This window comes from Salminus brasiliensis, chromosome 1 (genome assembly GCF_030463535.1).
Source record: "Salminus brasiliensis chromosome 1, fSalBra1.hap2, whole genome shotgun sequence".
In the NCBI taxonomy this organism is placed as follows: Eukaryota; Metazoa; Chordata; class Actinopteri; order Characiformes; family Bryconidae; genus Salminus; species Salminus brasiliensis.
This window is the reverse complement of record NC_132878.1, coordinates 71,521,347-71,540,885: the sequence shown is the minus strand read 5'-3', so window position 1 is coordinate 71,540,885 and position 19,539 is coordinate 71,521,347. Positions and strand designations below refer to the sequence as shown.

At 40.9% G+C, this 19,539-nt stretch overlaps 1 protein-coding gene across 1 annotated transcript in view; it reads left to right on the top strand.

Moving 5' to 3' along the window:
- The window catches only part of stau2 (staufen double-stranded RNA binding protein 2), a 107,653-nt gene that overhangs the window by 49,907 nt on the left and 38,207 nt on the right, over positions 1–19,539 (top strand). The window contains exons 12-13 of the mRNA XM_072688479.1: positions 2,963–3,255; positions 17,655–17,768. Of these exons, the coding sequence (XP_072544580.1) occupies positions 2,963–3,255; positions 17,655–17,768 (407 nt within the window). The remainder of the gene's footprint in view (positions 1–2,962; positions 3,256–17,654; positions 17,769–19,539) is intronic.

The following is a 19,539-nucleotide window of genomic DNA, read 5'->3' as shown; positions in this document are numbered from 1 at the left end:
AGCTCGTTGGTGTATTTCTGTGCTGATGTAATGCTGGCTAACACCTCCTCTCTGCTTTGTGTTGTGCAGGGCCGGCTGAACGGGTTTGCACGCTTTGTGTCGTATTTCTGCAAAGAAACTAAACTGAATGTTTGCAGCCACGCAAACCTCTTCTATGTCTTGATTGGAGTCTGAACATCTCTGGGAATTCCAAGCTAGTGTTTTTATTTGCCGAATTTATTCCGTTTGACCTTTAACAACTTAAGGTAACTTGGGTAACAAGGTAAAAAACACAGGTTAGGCTAGGCTAGCAGTGCTAACAAATGCTTGACTTAGACGGTCACCAAGTCTACGTCACTTTATAGAGACGGTGCACTGTCCATGTTTTTTTATAGTCATTACGTCTGATCCCTGCGACCCCTTGCAAGTCGTTTTCCCGTTATTTAGCGCTTTAAGTTTGGGAGCACTGCACTGCCCCCTGTGGGTGTTTTTCCCTCCATTCATGAGTCTCAAGCTCGACAGCATTGTCCTGTGTATTGTCCTCAGCAGTGTGGTCCTGCCCCCCGTGGGTCGTTTTTTCCCATTTAGCAGCTCTGCACTGTTCTACTGCCTCCTAGGGGTTGTTTACTTGTTATTTATCACTTTGACCTCAACAGCTCTGTACTGACCCCCTCCTTCATGATCTTGGAATCAGCATTTGTTTAGAAATTGTACCAAGAGACATTCCAGACTTTTGTAAATCTATGACCATGCTTCTCAGATCTGCACTGTAGCTGTAGTCAATCATGATCACTAACAGGAAGTTAAGAGGCTAACTTTCAGCACCACTGAATTACCAACCTAAGAGTGTGTATGTACATTTTTGATCCTAGATGTAAAAATATGACCCTGAAAAACCTGGATAGAAGAAAAAAATCTATTAAAAACTTCATTATGAAGCAGATCTGTTTACATATATTAGTTTTGTAACTGAGGATCTGTGATCCATACAGAGTTTTACTGCTGCTGTTGCCTTTCACATTGTTTATTCAAGCAATGTCACGGACAGTTGTGGTTTGTATTTCAATGCAAGACAAACAGACACCGCTTTTGCCACACAACGCATGTGTTTTCTGCGTCCGATGTGAAGCAGTAAGTGTCGTAAGCTACGTGATCCGTTACCTAACGTATGTATTTGGTTGTTCAGGACAAAGCCTTTTCAAAATACTCCTCGTGTGGGTGCTGGTATGCATAGTCTGGGAAGTCCTGCTCTAGTGTTGAGTGTTTGTGTGTCTCACACAGTTTGTACACTCTGTCTGTGCGCTGTTGTTTAAAGTCCTTCTGCTTCCCAGCGTTTCTCTCCCTGCCGCAAACACAAACAGGAAGTAGCGCCGGAGCACAGCTGCACACTTCAGCACAGCTGGATCTGCATGGATTCCTGTTTGCCTGTTTATCCAGACGCTGCCTGGAACCATGTTAAAGGGCTCATCAGTGGTAGTTGGACTTAGATGTGACAAGTCAACACGTGCCGTTCACGCCATTGAGGAAACTGGGTTCGCGAAAACAGCCTTGCATTTGTAATGTCCCAGAATACATGCACTACATGGACAAAAGTATTAGGACACCTGCTCATTCAATGTTTCTTCTGAAATCCCAAAGAGTCTATTCTGCTTTTGTTGGAGTTACTGGCTGTCTTGTCCAGGGAAGTCTTTCTACTAGATTTTGAAGCATTGCTGTAAGGATTTGATTGCATTCAGCGGCAAGATGTTGGATGATCACTATTCCACCTTCTCCCCATCTCCTAACTCATCCTAAAAGTATTAGATGGAGCACCATCCATCAATGCTGGGGGGGGGCTTTATACCCCTTTGGCCTACACCTGGCATGGTGCCAATAGGTTCATGTTTATCTGCGAGTCTCATATTCTACTGGCAGTACTTCTCTACAGGGACTAAAAAGGCTATGTGTGTGTGTGCATTTGCACTTCTGTGTCAGCAGTGTGTGTAATTTAAAGTAGATTAATGCATTTTTAGAAGGAGTGACCACAAACATTTTGACGCAAAGTGTATACATATGTAGATGCAGTCTATATATTTGCCTGTTCAGCCTATATCTCATTATAAGAAGTGTTTCTCTTTTTCCATGTGGCACAATACAAAGCAGCCAATCAAAACACAACACACTAATATATGTACATGTATCAGACTTAAAGCTGCAGTCTGTTCATTTCCAAGGGATGAAGAGAGGTTGGAAAATTAACCATGCAGCACTGATGATGGTGTAGGCCTTGAATGTTGGGAAGTTAGGGCGATCAGGTCACGGTTAAGTGTAAAATGAGCCGCATGAACGCTCACAGAAATCAGAACAAATAACAAATGTGATTTTACGCCTTGTTCCTCTCGCTCGACTGTGTTGTGGCAGTAGAATTAGATGTTCAGATCTGAGAGCAGCGAGCGTCTCTCCGGCCCCACGGCTGTTTTCTCAGCATGGTTTTAGGAATATCGTGCTGGTGTTTCTACACATGCTGGTTTTTAATCACTCTTCTGGATCATTTCAGCCTTTTAGTGAAAGGTTTCCCCTCCCCTCCCAATAGTCCTGTTTACGGCATTGTGAAGAAGTGTACACGCACACACACACAGCTACACTTGTGGTGATACAGATGCAAGAAGTAATGGTCTGCACATCTGTAAACTGTCTGTAAACACACATCATGTCTGTCTGCCTGCCTGTCTATCTAGCTGTCAGTCTGCCTGTTTATCTATTTACCCCTTCATTTGTCTGTCTAGCTATCTAGCTGTCCATCTACCTCTCTAGCTGTTTGTGTGTTTGTCTGACTGTCTTGCCTACCCATTCAGACTGTCTGCCTAGCTAGTTCTATGTCCATCTGTCTGTCCATCAAGCCATCCATCTCTCTATCCACCCACCCACTGACCCACCTTCCAGTCGCTCTTGTCTGTCTGTCTGTGTGTACTGAGTTCTGTATGTTCCTCTGTGTCTCCTGCAGCCCAGAAGGGAATTCTGCACCTGTCCCCGGATGTGTACCAGGAGATGGAGGCCAGCCGGAATAAAGGTGGTTCCGGAGCAGCTGTCAGCTTCCTGAGCCCTAAAGACCTAGGCCAGGGTTCTGCAGGACCCTTCTACAGCCCCTCCGGCAGCAGCACCGCCTCCATGGCCCGGGAGCTGCTGAGCGGGACCCCTGCGTCCGAGGGGCTGAAGGGTAAACCCCCTGCGCTGACCTGCAGCTCCGTCCAGCCATCGCAGCAGCTCGAGTACCTGGCCCACATCCAGGGTTTTCAGGTACGCCACAAATTAAAGACACTTCGCTATGAAATAAACATCCTGGCAAATAAAAGCATCTTGTTGTTATTGGGAGCTTCTTATAAGAAAGCTAAGATTAGTAGTAGTCTTTCTGAGTGGAAAGGGGAAAATAGTGTAAAAAATGACATCAGTGTGCTGCGTAACCATCCTTGCAAAAGCCTAATATATTCTTTCTGAAAACAGAGTGGTCTGGTAGGTTTTCGTGAGAGTTTTCTTGGCCATGTCACATCTTTACCTACTTTTTTACCTACTTCTTTGCTGGTTACCTGAGCAACCACTGCACTGCTGATGGTGCTAATATAAACAGAACGGCTACTAAGACAGCTACTGCGAACACAAAGCTATCAGAACGGCAAACGTAGCCTTCATCTGCTCATTCCCCCCCACTGTCAAACCAAAGAAACTCACTAAATGTGAACTTGCAGTGTTAAGATTCATTTGCTTTAGAAGGAGACCTCAATGTACATTTTAAATGTACTCCTCCGTATGCTTGATGCAATTACACATTCTCACCAGAGAGGTCTCTAAATCCCCAGATCCCCCAAACTTACAGACTGTTGTTTGTTTTAGACAAATCATGACGCTTATTTTAAGAATGAAAGTAAAAGTGTCTGCCAGCACTGTTGATAAGATCACTTCATATAAGTGCAAAAACTTTAGTGGTTTTGGGGACAACATGATAAAATTATAATATTTATAATCAAATAATCCATATTGTTTATATTTCTTATTTCTAAAACCTATTGATATTACTTATTTCTATATATTTAAAATGCTTTTACTCAGTAGCATGTCATGTTTGGCAGTTTAAATACAGCTCTCTCTGTATTTTGCGATTTTAGGAAAAGTTACTCTCACTTTAGCATGTCCTCCAAAGTTTCACCCCTATAATACATGCACACATGCCACCTAGGTTGGTACTAACCTAATATTAACCCATGCCTGATGTACATCGGAGGCTGGCCAAACTTAAAGCACCCATATCAGTGAGAACAGGAGATGTTGAGTAGTGATTAAAAAAATTAATAAAACAAAAGCATACAATTAAACAAAAATGCTAAACCAAATAATTAGAGTTGAACAACGTCATTATACTACAAAAGCATACATTTAAAGTGGTAATAAAGAAGGCAAAAGATAATAATAAGAGAGGAGGTTAAAACAGTAGCAACTTATCAAAAGGATCAGGTAAAATGGTATTAGAGACCCAAAGTATGATCAGTGTTGTTGGGGTCACCAGTGATGAATCTCAGAGCAGAGAGAGATGACCAGTTGCTAACAAGATAGCACGCTCATAAGTAAGTTGGTCTGTTTTATCATCCAGACATATGGCAAGATACTTTTTACTCAATAACTCTTTCAGTGTTGAATTATTTCTGGGTATTGACATCCAAAGTTCTAAAATCAGTCTGGAAAACTGGAAAACAGCTTGAATGTCTTTTTGTCTTATTTTGGTTAAAAAGCCTGTTCCGATCCATTTTAAACACCTCCCCAATCCCCAAACCATAGCTTTGGAGTACCAGAAACACCTGTGGACTGAAAACACCAGCATCATTGATGGATTTGTTTGAAAGTTAAACAGTACAAAACACTGTCAGATTTTTCTCTTCCTCTCTCTTTCCTCTGTGTGTGACCCTTAGTCCCATACTGTATAAAAAACAGAGCAAGCTTGTTCTCTTCTCTCTAACTCCAGGTGTTATTTATGATGGACAGTAACAGCATTTTATCCTCACCCGACAAGGTCTGCTTCAAAAACCTTTGTGTTTTGGCTCGGAGCTTTCCTGCGGCCCCAAAACTCGATGAAGAGCAGAGAAATGGCCAAACATAAACACCGGCAGGGGCCAGCAGGTTCCAGTTAAAGGGGCAGCTGAAGAGGATAAGCCGAGCCTGCCTGCGGGTCAGAGTTTAAACCGTGCGGGATCAGCGCAGGCTGGGATATCTCCACCATCTCTTCCTCTGAGGCTCCTACCAGCAGGGATTAGACTGTGCGTTGTAAAATAGCAGGAACTCTGTGTTTCATGGTGAAGGTGATGTCAGCCTAAACACCCAGAAAGAGCTCATTAGTTTTCAGGACTGTTCTACCTCGCCCAGCTTTTAGTGGAGAGGGTTAGAATCACCGTCCAGTAATATTGCAGTTGGGAGTTTGTTTGAAGTGTTTACAGGAGGACTTAACTGCTAATAAACAATGCTTCACCAGATTATTCATAATAATAATAATAATCCTTATTGGGAATGTCCCGATTCATGTCTGATCAGGACATCTTAATTCAGAGCATTGGTCGATACAGAGCTGGTCTTTGTGTTTCTATAAACAATAGAAGCCACACAATTTAGGTAGGATGTTCTGCTAATTAATGAAATAAAAATATTTTTGTCAATGTAGTGTATATAGCATGTTATGGACGGATTTGTTTAGTAGCCCAATTTTTTTAAATTACCATTTTATATTGTGTTTAATACCGTATACAGTCTGAAAGTCCTCCCTGACCATTCAGCTCCCAGTTCCTTTAAAACCCTGCAGTGGAACTACTTTGTGTGTGATGTGGTGGGGGTTTGTGTGTATAGTAGTCCACACTCTGAATTGAGATCTGCTGTTTTTTGGTGCTATGGTTTCATTTTCTATAGTGTGTGTGTGTGTGTGTGTGTGTGTGTGTGTGCGCATTACCCTACTCCATTAAAAGGATCAGCAGCCGTGATTCAAGAGAAAAGACTTAGGGAGTGTGTTTTCCCACCTGATTTAAGTTTGGGACCTCATGGGAACACTCCTCACTGCTGTGGGCTGGGAAGAATGCCCATTATGGCGACAGAATGTGCTTTGCTAGACTGGTTAAAACAAAGCTTAAATAATGTATACAATATCCAAAAATAATAGATATAATAATATGAAAAACAATAAAATTGGTCAGAAATAATAAATAGAACATAAAGTAAGTATAGTGATCTGTGTAATAATAAAACTTATTTACATTTAAGGCATTTAGCAGATGCTCTTATCCAGAGCGACTTACAAAAGTGCTTTCCTATTTAGCGTCTCTGCTGTTCAGACACCAAGGGGATGTTCAATACACAATGACCAGTGCATTCAACAGACTGAAGTGAATCAAGTATTCATTTTGAAAATGACTGTAGTGCCTAAGGTGTAAAACATTTAAAGAGCAAGTGAAGTGAAGGCAGATCAGATCCTCTTTACTGTACAGAGATTACTACAGCAGTGTAGTCTGGACTGGTCAGCAGTAGTCAGGCTGAACTGGGCTGACTATGATGCAGGCTGTTGGACAGTTTGCGCTTATTTTGGGGGCTTGGGCTGCTTGGCTAGGACTGTATCTGGTGGAAGTAGGGCAGAAATAATGGTGCGAGTGTAATTCCCAACACATGCTCACTCTCGACTGCAAAACATGATCTCTCAGCAAGTGAAACGACCTCAAAACTGAGAAATGTGGGTGAAGTTTCTCATTATGACACTGCTGTAAGCAATGTAGAAGTATTAGGGTAACTTTGTGCCTAATGTGACACACTTTACTGTGATGGCCTCCTATATAGTAACAAATGTTTAAATTATCAACACATTATCTGTCGAAACTGTTGTTTCTCAAAAAGATTAGGATTAAGGTTAGGTTTTGGGTTGACATTAAGATAAGGAGTAGGTTTTGGGTTGAAGTTAAGGTTAGGATCAGTTTTAGATTTGGTTAATGTTAAGGTTAGGATTGGGATTAATTTTGAGTTGAACTCAAGGTAAGGCTTAGGTTTTGGGTTAAAGTTAAGGTTAGGGTTAGATTTAAATTAGGGTTGAAGTCAAGGTTAAGATTAGGTTCAGATTTGGGTTGAAGTCAAGGTTAGGATTAGATTTGGGTTGAAATCAAGGTTAGGATTAGATTTGGGTTGAAATTAAGTTTAGGATTAGGTTTAGATTTGGGTTGAAGTCAAGGTTAAAATGAGATTTAGACTTGGGTTTAAATTACAGTTAAGATAAGTTTTAGATTAAAATTAAGAGCAGATTTAGGTTACCTTCAACCCAAAACCTAAACCTAACCCTAACCTTACCTTTAGCCAAAAGCTTTAGGTTTTGGGTTGAAGTTAAGGGCAGGATTAGGATTAGGTTTTGTTGTTGCTCACTGGTACATTCACTGCTTAGTACCTGAAAAAAGTCATCAGATTACTGTAACACATGTTACTGCAGTTATACATCATTACTTCAAATACTCACTAATACAGCATCACTCCAAAATTAAAGAGTCCTGGGTCCAGGAGGAGGGTAGTGTGGTAGAAGGGGCTGTGGGGGGAGTTTTGGGGGGGCAGTTAGAAGGGAGTTTGAATAGTGAAGTCAATCTCTGTGGGAACCGTCTTGGTGCCGAACGTCAGGTGCACATCATAAAGGGCCTTTTGTGTGTGTGAGTGTGTGTGTGAGTGTGCAAGAGAGAGAGCCCAGGTAGAGCTGATATGAGGGACAGCCCTGCTCTCAGTCCCACCACTGTTCAGCCCAGCACAGAGGAAGCAGAGTTACATCATTTAAAGTGAAAGTATGATAAAATAAAGGAAACTGCACCAGGATTTCCGCTTCGGCTCATGTTCACGCTGAATCGCTTCCTGTTAAATTTCCACTAAACCTCTGGTTAAACGTGCACTTGTGGAAGGGGCTTTTGTCGCTTTACTGGCCTTCAGTGCGCTGATATTTGCAGGAACTGAATGAGGAGCGGTTCAATTTGTCATGCTGACAGGGCTCTCTGATCCAGCCGCTCACATCCAGCTCTTACCTGCCGCGCCGCCATTCATCACCGCACTTCACAGTCAGGTGACTGAGGCTAGCTTTTCAGCAGGCTTATTCATATATGAAGCTCGGTTCCTGACAGCGTGGAGGCCAGCTCTACTCAGATCAGCCTCCAAGAACATCAGTAGCCATTTATGAGATTCATGCTTAAAAATACTTTTTTGCAGAGGTGTGTCCACTATGTGGACAAAAATATTGGGACATCTGTTAATTAATTTTTGTTCCTCTGAAATTAAGGGTATTAGAAGAGTTTATTTTGCTTTTGTTGGAGTGACTGTCTCTACTGTCCAGGAAAGGCTTTCTGATAGATTTTTTAATTTGCATTGCTGGGAGGATTTGATTTCATTCATTGACCAGAGCATGCCGTGAGGTGAGGATGTAGATGAAGATCCTCATCCAACCTTATACCAAACTTCCCCAAATCATCCCAGAAGTATTTGATGGATCACCATAATTGCAGAGAACACTGTTCCACTGATCCGGTGTTTTTAATGTGTACCTTCATTAAAAACAACAAATTCTAATGTTCGGACACTGCACAGTGCAGTGCATTCAGTGTCTTTGGCAGGAAAGTGGCGTGAGACTCTTAAATCTGTCTTACATTACAATTAAATATGCATGCTTTTCCTTTTTTTCCATGTTGAGGAGCTGAATTTAAAGAATCAAATTAGATTACACATTCTCATACCTTGCATGGGAGGGTCTTCAAACTGCATTAATGTTTAAATGAATAAGGAATTCCAGAAGCAGCGCGAAAAGTGACACTCCTGAGATGAGTCCATGAGCTTCACCTCATCAGTGGCTTGGTTGGTCAGTGCTCCTTTTCCCCATTAGCTCAGTGTGGATTCGTCCCTCTGTGCCATCTGCCTTGTTTTGCTCCCCTGATAAGCAGTGGTAGAAGGGTGGAAATTTACACCTTTCGTTGTGCATCACTTGCAGTGTAGTTCTGTATATGGAAGTATTATACATTTGCCACCAAGGCCTTTTTTTTTTTTTTTTTTTTTTTTTTTGTTAATTAATTGATTTATTTTAGAATGCCTTTTTGAAGGTATGGACAAAATAGACTTTGTTCAACCTGTCTGGAGTGGAGTTTTATTTTTATTGTAATAGTTAGCAATTTTCTCATTGCATTCATTCCCCCTCTTCGTTTTCTTTCTTTTTTACCCACCTGCATCCCGTATGACTATCCCAGACTACCTTAATGGCCAAGCACTGACTGATGATCACCTGACCGATGTAATGAGGGAAAGTCTAGGCTTGAGAGTTTTTTATTGTAGGTTTCCTTTCTTAACTTCAATAACAGTGGTGGAGTGATTGAGCCGTTGAAAGTGCTGAGGGAAATGACTCACGACGCTACGATGAAAGAGTTGGTCTATTAAGTAAATCCGTGTGACTCATTCATTGCAGCTACTAAGATCTGCTAATGGACCAGCTTATTAAGAACTGTTAGGCTTGAGATTGCTTTTGTTTAAACGTAAATAAAGCCGTTTTCTCAGTAAATTCAGGAAGCCGTCATGTCTGTTTAGCAGTTCTCACAGACATTCTTCAGCCTTTGCTGAGGTGAAGACCATATTTAGTTAGAAAATCGAAGCACTGACCTGAAAACTGAAGACATCATTATGTGCTGTGTTTTAGGTTGTTATAACTGTGCTTTAGGTTCCAGATTATTCCGGCCTGTTGGGGAAGAATAACAGTTTGAACATGCAACATTCAGTTAAAGTGAACCGCTAAATATGTGCAGCATGGTTTGACTGCATGTGTTTAGGAATGCAAGTGATCCTGGAGACAGGGATGTCCGTATATCTTAAGCTATTTACATGCATTGAAATAGGAATTCACCCAAAATCTGAATCTTGTCGGATATGTTTTGGATGATTTTAATAGATGTGTTAATTTAGCTTTTCGACATTTAGCTTTTACAGACTTTTGTGTAGTATTGTATATGTTGTTTATAAACTAATCAGCCATAACATTACTAAAACTGGCAGATTAAATGAAAAACATTGATTGTCTTCATCTGCAGTGGCATCTGTCAAAGGGGTGGATATATTAGGCAGTGAGTGACCAGTCAGTTCTTGAAGGTGATGGCCAAGCATAAGAGTTTGAGCCACTTTAACAAGGGCCAACTTGTGATGGCTAGATGACCGAGTCAGAACGTCACCAAAACACCAGGCAGGTCTTGTGGGGTGTTCCTGGTATGCGGTGGTCAGTGACTACCAAGAAAGGTCAACCAGTGAACCGGCAACAGAGTTATGGCTACCCAAGGCTCATTAATTTGATTCATGGAGGCTCCAAATCACAACTTACAGGACTTAAAGGATCTCCTCTAACATCTTGGTGCCAGATACCACAGGATGCCTTCAGAGGTCTTGTGGAGTCCATGCCTCGATTTGTCAGATCTGTTGTGGTGCCACAAGGGGGACCTGCTCAGTATTAGGCAGGTGAGGCTAATGTTATTACTGACTGGTGCCACTGTGCCCCTTCTGCCAGTTCAGCCCAGGGGAGAGAACCTTCGTCAGCCTCACACAACGATTAGCCGTAGGTGCCCAACACCCTGTTGCCAGGGTGGTCTTTTTTTTCCCCATCAGTAGGTACTCACCACTGACTGGGAGCTCCGACCCAGTCATCCGGCTGTAAAAATCTGGCCCTCGACGTAGTGGCTCAGGTCTTCACAGTGCCCATTTCTCCCACATCCAGCACATCGACTATGAGAATGAACTGTTTAGTTACCATCCTCACATGCACCACTGTTAAGCATGACACAGTTAACGTTATCCACGTCTTCTGTGAGTATAGCAAAGCAGCAGTTATAACTCGACTTCTAGGGGCAAAAGGAAAGGTGTTTATTGTGAGGTCTGAAGACGCTGCTGTTGGTTATTATATGTGTATAACAGCTGGACTGTGGCATATTCCTGTAAGCGGCAGTTTGCTCTCATGTGCGTCCCCCTTCCTCCTCCTGTCTGTGTGAAAACCACTTCAAACGGTGCTGGCAGCATCTTCTCCTTGGCTCCACTGACCCTCTGTTCCCATGCAGTTTTTCAGCATCAAACCCGTCTCCTGTCCAGCCATCAAAGAGCCGAGGGTTTGTTTCCATCGCTCTCCTCTGTCCCTCGTCCATCTCTGCAGCCTGTGTTTACACTGGGATTTACGTTAGCAAACACACGGTGGAGCTGATTTTGAGTTTTGCTCTGCTCACTCTGATGGGATCCAGCTGTGTGCAAGTTTGTCAGGGAACTGAATGTTGTGGTGGAGGACAAGCTGGCACTGCGGCGGGTCTCTGGGCTCCGTGGCAGTTCTAAGCGATGAACTGGAGTGATGTTACACCAACAGCTAGTTCCAGCAGGAAAACCTCAAGTCAGGCGCTTTCACACAGCATCAGTATTATACACACATACAAAGGGGAAAGGAATTTGGAGACTCAACCAATGTTACAAAACTGCTTTATTGAGGTTTTGTAATATATATCAACCAGGTGTCCAAAAATATGGTGTTTTTGTTTAATGCATCATAAATTCATTGCAGACATTCATATTGTCATAGCACTTTTTTCATATTTTGTATGTTCCAAAAATGGTTGTAATTCACTTTTACCGGGCCTTCTCTTCATCCATTTGAATTAAACAGGCTGTTTTGTTACTGTTCCTTTAAGACTGATGCAAGATAAAATAGCTCTGTTCTGATTGGTTGTCCTGTATTGTGCCTTATTAAAAAAGCACTAAACTGTGGTAGGCTGACTAAGATATGTAAATGAGTTAATTTTCCTTTTTTGGGGGAAAGTAAATGGTGCGTTTTGAAACTTTTAACAAAAATTCCATTTTACTTTAGACACTAATTTTAAAATTGATAAGAGCCATTCCATCCATTCCCAGTCCATAAATCCATGTAATGCTCCACCCCACACAAAAATCAGAACACTGCCATACTAGGTCACCTCACATGTCTCATACCAGCATGATAAGGAGATCCTTTATTTAGTGCTGGAAACTGTAGCTGGATGTTGAAAATTAGCTACGTCCAAAGACACATACTTCTATACTAAACTTTGTACACAAATGAACACACTCATAATAGTAGCGTATTGTTCTACTATTCAGTGTGGGTTTTAAATGGTTTCACTTCATTTATTCATTAATTTGACAGAGACAGTGCTCCTTAACAAACAGAGAAATTACTGTCAATGAGCCAGAGTTAGCCCTGAAGGCTAATTTCCATCTGTAGTCCCTGGCCTGTTCTTAAAACGGCAACCTTATGAGTGTAGCTTGTGTGTTGGAGCCTCAGGAGAGGGTGATGCTTAGCAACTTAAGCAGTCAGAGATAAAAATGGATGGACCTAGGCCTGCTGGGCTTAATCATAGCACCACCACTGCTCAGACTGCAGCGCTTGTTTTTCTTTTTGGACCATGCTAACTAAAATGGCCCATGCTAACTGCAGAACATGTGACTGGGCTGGTTACCATGAGGACTTGAAAGTAGGTTTGTTTAATGATCTCTGATATATCAGTACAGCGATCCTTATCAGAGAAACATTCAGGCTACACATGTTACTCATCCTACTCGGTCTGTGGGCACTGTTTAATATACTTACGGCTGATTTCAGTCCATTTGCGCTCTCACAACTATACACTATCATTATATTGCTGGATATATTTGGAACTGCAGTAAAAGAAAACATATTTAAAATGATGGTTCATTAAACATGACAATGGGTATGCTGGTTTGTAAATATCATGTAAATATCATATTTGAAGACCTATTGCAAAAATGTACCATGTCCATTTCATTAGAAGCTTCTACCTAATATCTGCACTCATAGAAACAAATTACTTTAGAAACACATACCATATTGGTATTGCAGGTGATCATCTTTGACTGTAAGTCATGCCTCAGAAAGAAAGCTTTGTTTTCTTCTGTAATATTTAAACATAGTTTCAGTCGTTTTTTAGTCCAATCGCAGTGTGTCCACTTTTAATGATAACAAAAACCCACAGAGAAACTGTTTTGTTTGCAAAAAGGCTTTTTATTGTTACTCTGTGTGCCCGGTCTCAGTGGGATATTTATTAAAATGAAATATATATTCAGTTCAGTATCACACACACACACACACACACACACACACACACACACACACACACACACACAATATTCACCAGCCAACAGATTACAGAATGGAAACAGTCCTCTGTTGTAATTCATTTTAGATGCTAATGCAATTATGTAATTTGCACTGACCACTGGAGTGGCCCCAAATGGCTCACAATGTCAAAACGTGTCAAAACAAATGATGCACTCTACTCTACATGTGTACCAGACTGGTAGATTTAGAGCTGTGCATTTTCTTATGTGTAGGTCAGCGCAGACTTCACCACCTAATCAGAAGTAATTCAGACTGAACAAAGCCACACAACAGTAATAAAACTATACTCAGATATAGTTTTCTCTGATCATGAGTGAAGTCATCCTTTCCCCAATCAAGTATCAGTGCATTGTGTCTAAATTATCGGTATAGTATTGTAAAGTGGTTGAAGAATTGTGATCTGATATAATGGCTTAAGTATCGAGATCTGATCGTTCCTCAAGCAGTGTCAGAATATTGTGTTATATGCTCACATATTATGATATTGCAGCTCAAGTATTGTGATATTGTCTCCTTCCTCAAGTATTATGATATCGTCTCCTTCCTCAAGTATTGTGATATCGTCTCCTTCCTCAAGTACTGTGATATCGTCTCCTTCCTCAAGTACTGTGATATCGTCTCCTTCCTCAAGTATTATGATAGTCTCCTTCCTCAAGTTTTGTGATAGTGTCTCCTTCCTCAAGTATTGTGATATTGTCTCCTTCCTCAAGTATTATGATATAGTCTCCTTCCTCAAGTATTATGATATAGTCTCCTTCCTCAAGTATTGTGATATAGTCTCCTTCCTCAAGTGTTGTGATATAGTCTCCTTCCTCAAGTGTTGTGATATAGTCTCCTTCCTCAAGTGTTGTGATAGTGTCTCCTTCCTCAAGTATTGTGATAGTGTCTCCTTCCTCAGGTATTGTGATAGTGTCTCCTTCCTCAGGTATTGTGATGGAGTATCGTTCCTCAGGTATTGTGGTAGTGTCTCCTTCCTCAGGTATTGTGATGGAGTATCGTTCCTCAGGTATTGTGATGGCGCATCGCTTCCTTAAGTATTGTGATAGTGTCTCCTTCCTCAGGTATTGTGATGGAGTATCGTTACTCAGGTATTGTGATGGAGTATCGTTACTCAGGTATTGTGATGGAGTATCGTTACTCAGGTATTGTGATGGAGTATCGTTCCTCAGGTATTGTGATGGAGCATCGCTTCCTTAAGAATTGTGATAGTGTCTCCTTTCTCAAGTATTGTGATGGTGTATCGTTCCACAGGTACTGTGATAGTGTCTCCTTTCTCAAGTATTGTGATGGTGTATCGTTCCACAGGTACTGTGATAGTGTCTCCTTCCTCAGGTATTGTGATGGCATATCGTTTCCTCAGGTATTGTGATGGCGTCTCGTTCCTCAGGTATTGTGATATTGTATCTTAGGTATTGTGGGATCATTTTATGCCTCAAGTATTGTGATCTCATATTGTGGCACAAGTAGTGTTATATCTCAATTATATCTCAGGTATTGTGGTTCGGGTATTGTGATGTATTGGGCCGGTATTTTCATGATATTGAGTCATGGCTGAAGTATTGGGATACCTTATCATTCCTCGAGTATTGTCATAATATTGCATTGCATCCTTGTGTATTGTGATTTTGAATCATTCCTCAAGTATTGTGGCAAGTGTTGTGATAATGTGGCTTAAGTATTAATAGTAGTAATAATAAGTAATTGTATTGTATTACTGTCTAATTATTGTGATATTTCATGTTTAAAATATTGTAATCTCATATAATGACACAAGTAGTGCAGTCTTGTATTGTGCATATTGATAATATGTTGAGTCAAGTATTGTGATATTGTATTGTGATATTTTTGTGCCTCCATTATTGGGATATTGTATTGTGTCTCACGTATTGTGCTAACATTGTTTCGTGGCTTAAGCATTGATATATTGTGCTTCAGTTATCGACCGTATTATACCGTTGCTAAAGTAATCTGGTATCTTATTGTGTGGGTCAAGTACTGTGATATTGTATCATTTCTCAAATATTGTGAGGTCAAATTGTGGCCCGAGTACTTTGATACCTTAACATGTCTCCAGTATTGTGATATTGTGCTTTAAGGACTGATATCATCAATATTATTATGCCTTATGTGTATATAGACATTGTGTAATAGCTCAAGTATTAATATTAAATGCATAGTTCCTTATTTTAAAACCTGGAATGCTAATATTGATTGCGATAATATTATATTGTTGGGCCCCTAGTGTTCCCCACTCCTCCTGCTCAGCCCATCATGGGCTCTCTTACTATCGGTGCAGAGAATGCTTTAGAAAATCTGGCCCAAGTCATTAACAAACAAACGCTACAGTGATCAGTAAAGAGATAAATCAGATGGGCTTAATTTCTCCTTCACGCAGATCGATCTTTCAGCCTTCTTCTTTGTGTGGCCTGTTCCTCCTCCAGTGCATCTGATGTATGGAGTGTCAGTGGGCCTCCATTTCCCATGATTCAGTGAGCTAGCTGGAGGGATGCCACATGTTGGGCAGTAGTTTAGGTAAAGCTCAGAAACAGCCCCAGAACTAATGAAGCACAGTGCTAATCAAGCATGTGTTTCTCTGACACGGTGATTGTGCAATAATTCACACCATTGTGCAAAGCCTTTTATGCTTCCTTAATGATCTAGTACGCAGCCCAGACCCAGAGGGATGCCCCCCCAACCCCCCTGCGGGTTGCCTAGTGGGAGTGACCCATTAGGGCTGGAACAAACGGCCAGCTGCTAAAATACAGCACGTCACATCCAAGAAGCAGTCTTTATAATATATGGGGACAAGTGAGAAAGCCTGCCTTACACTAAACAAATATGTGAATGTATGCTAGATTGTATCCTGGATTAAGGATTGGGATGTAGTAGTAAAAAATAATCATATCCTTATCTTGTCATTTGTCTTATCCGGATAATTGCCTGATGCTTGTAATTTCACCTATGTATCTTAATTATGTTGTGTCATGGCTCAAGAGTCATGTAGTGGCGCAAAATGCGATGTCAAACTGAGGTTGGAGTATCATTATAAATTTGTGTCATGGGTCAAATGTCGAAATAATATTGTAGCTCAAAGATCATGATAAAATTATGGCTTATGTATTATGACAATATTGTTATCACAAATCTTGTGATAGTATTGTATGGTGGTTCAAGTATCCAGATAATATTGTGTTATCACTCACATTATGATAATATTGTGCCGTGCCTTAAGTATTGAGATCATATTGGGCTCAAGTAAAGTGATATGTTGTGGCTTATATATTGAAAATATTGGGCTCAGTTATTGTGATAATTTTGTGTTGTGGCTCAAGTATCGTGATATTGTATTATGGCTCATTTATCATAAAATTGTATTACGGCTCAAGTTTCCTGAAAATGTTGTATCGCGGCTCAAGTATTGTAATGTTGCATTGTGGCTCAAGTATTATGATAATGTTGTATTATCGCTTACATTGTGATATATTGTGGCTTAGTATCGAGATCAGACCAGACTTTCCCACTGAACAGTTTTTTAAAAGTTGTAAATTAGGCTATGGAAAGTGGATAAAATCGAGTAAACAAATACGATACCATTAAACTTCAAAATATGAGCTTGATTACATAGAAAGTCTGGAGTGGAGAGACATGCATCTAGACTCCACTCCCACAGATGAACACAAACAGTCTCCTCATGTTTGTGATATTGAGATTTAGTCTCAGTAGACTAAAGTTCTGTTTTCTGATGCTTTGACTCACATTTCTGCGGGTCTGTTTCACTGTAGTGCTGTTTATATAGAGTCTTCCCTGACACATTGTGTTGAAACCACATTGTGTTGTGATTGGTGGCGCTTCCATGTCAGTCAAATGCAGGAGTCCAAAAGGCATAGAGAAACTTTACTATATAAAAATGAAGTAGTTTCCCTCCTCTTTATCTTCCTCTTCTTTTCTCTCTTTTCATTCTCTTTCTTTTTCTTTCTTTTTTTTTCGCTGCTCTGTCTCTATGCCTATCTCTCTCTCTCACTCTCTCTCTCTCACACACACTTTCACTCTGTCTCGTTTCGAGGTGTATTTAGGTCAGGCATGAAATGATCAAAAAGTGCCCACACTGGCAACCCTGGACACTTCTGTCTCTGTGTCTCACGCACGCACACTTACACGCACACTTACACACACACACACACTCCTTGTGGTGTTGCTGAGTAGTTTGACGTGTTGCTATGTCCTCAGAAGACCCAGAGAACAAAAACTGGGCCAAAATCCCCCTGAAAAAGCAGCGTGTGGTAAGAGTGAGATCAGTGAAGGATGTTTGCTCCGTGACTGTTTGTGTGTTCTGAGGTGATTTACAGTGAAACTAAAACTGGACATGAGAGCGCGTGCCTCGTCTTGAGAGCACCACTTTCACTATTAAACCTTGTTTAGGCCAGCGCCATGTTTATGTCTCATAGTCCGTCTGATCCCGCTGTCCTAATCTCTTCTGCAGGTGCAGTACACAGACGGACAGACTGACAAAGAATTTATGACCTATCTGACCCTTTCACCTGTCCAAATGACTTTCCATGGCATTGGGAGTTCCGTTCAAGCTAGCCATGACCAGGTAGGCTCAACACAATGGTTTAATACTGCATGTTATACAGTGCAGAATAATACAGGGCTGCGGCAAACGTGCACAACACCCTATTGCATAACACTTTGTGAATTGTTAGAGGATTGGGGAGTTTGTAAACTACTGGTAGCACTTTGCTGAAGGGAACCGTTTGTAAAGCTACCTTAACCTTTCATGACAACTGACATTTCTGAAGGCTTATTCCAACAAGCAACCTCAACATTTCATAAGGTGCTGAAATGACATTAAAATCAGTGATTTTTGGAATAAGACTTTATTCATGTGTATATTACTTTACATCAGTTGTCATTAAAGGCTTAAGTATCCTTTTGAATGTTGACCCTTCAGTAAAGTGGTACGAGTGTCATGCTGGAGTGTGAACAGCTTGTGTTCGTATAAACAAGGTAAGTAAAAGGCACTGTGAAGACACAAAGAGGAATTAGCTACGTTATAACACGTTCATGAAGCGTTGTTGCCAAAGTATTGGAACTTATACATCATAAGGCTATTTAAGCATTATTAATTCAATTCAAATTTCTTAATACTGATTATAATCTACTTTAATTGCAATTTCATTGTTGACGTGCATCTTATACACGCTCAGCTGATACGATTTATGTTGTTTGAAGTAACAGTTGTAGACTTGTATTTAACACACTGGGATTTCATATTTCCGTAGCAGCTCCTCTGGCTCAGTTTTCAGTGTGCAGTACTTCTTCATCTTTTACTTATTATTATCATTGGTATTATTTGTAGAGGCCTCATTTTGTTACAAATCAATAAATGTATAACAACACTGTTATACTTAGACCTGATCAGTGTGTATATATGCATCTTAGAATTAGACTTTTTCTTAAGCCTTTATTATATATTTATATTATCTATTTTAAATGTTTGGCCTTCGCTGAATTTCTTATCTCTTGCTTTTTTAGCTGATTTTTTTAGATCATAAGTGATTAGTCATGGAATGTATTGAAATCAACTGAAATTAAATGCAAAAGTGCTGAAGCACCTCTACAGACAGATTTCCACCCATATGTTTGATTTGTATGTGTTTGGTTGCTGTGGTTCCTTTACTTATAGTTTGTTCGTAGTACCCACCCCCCACCTCCTACCCCCAGTTGTGGCCAAGTTTGAGCCTCTGCCATAAATCGTGTTTAACTGTGTGGGATTGCTATAAATTACCTTCAGATTTGCTGTTAGGCAATCAGAACATGCATAGCCATTATCCTCATTGTTAATGATAAGCATCATTTAGTTACAGTTTCGACAGGCCAGACTGCGTTTGATTAGTTTTTTTCCCCTCTTTCCTTTCTTCAAGTAATTACCAGAGAAATGCCCCTCTGATCCGTGTGTGTTTTTTCTGGGCTGACTGGTATTCAGGAGGTGGCTTATTGTGTGCCGTCGTCCATGCAGAAAACTCGTTGCTTACATTACCTAATCTAAACATAGGACGCTCTTTTGTTCTGCCCTTCAAAGCTCCCACTCCAATAAAGCCTGCTCTATAACTGGTAATGGGCTTTCTGTTGAGAGGACACGGCCGCTAAAGCGAAATTAAGGCAATATAGGCCACAGCCTTGTTGTTGCCAAGAGCACTGGTGCATGACCAACTGTTAGGCCGCTTTTCTTCTCCGGATTCCTTAGTACAGTGGCACTCGGCCACAAAAGGAGGCCGGACAATGAGCGCCGAGTGTTTTTGGACTCGCACAAGTAACTAGGCTGCTTAGCACAGCGCACTAAGTCAGTCTCGTTATGACCATTG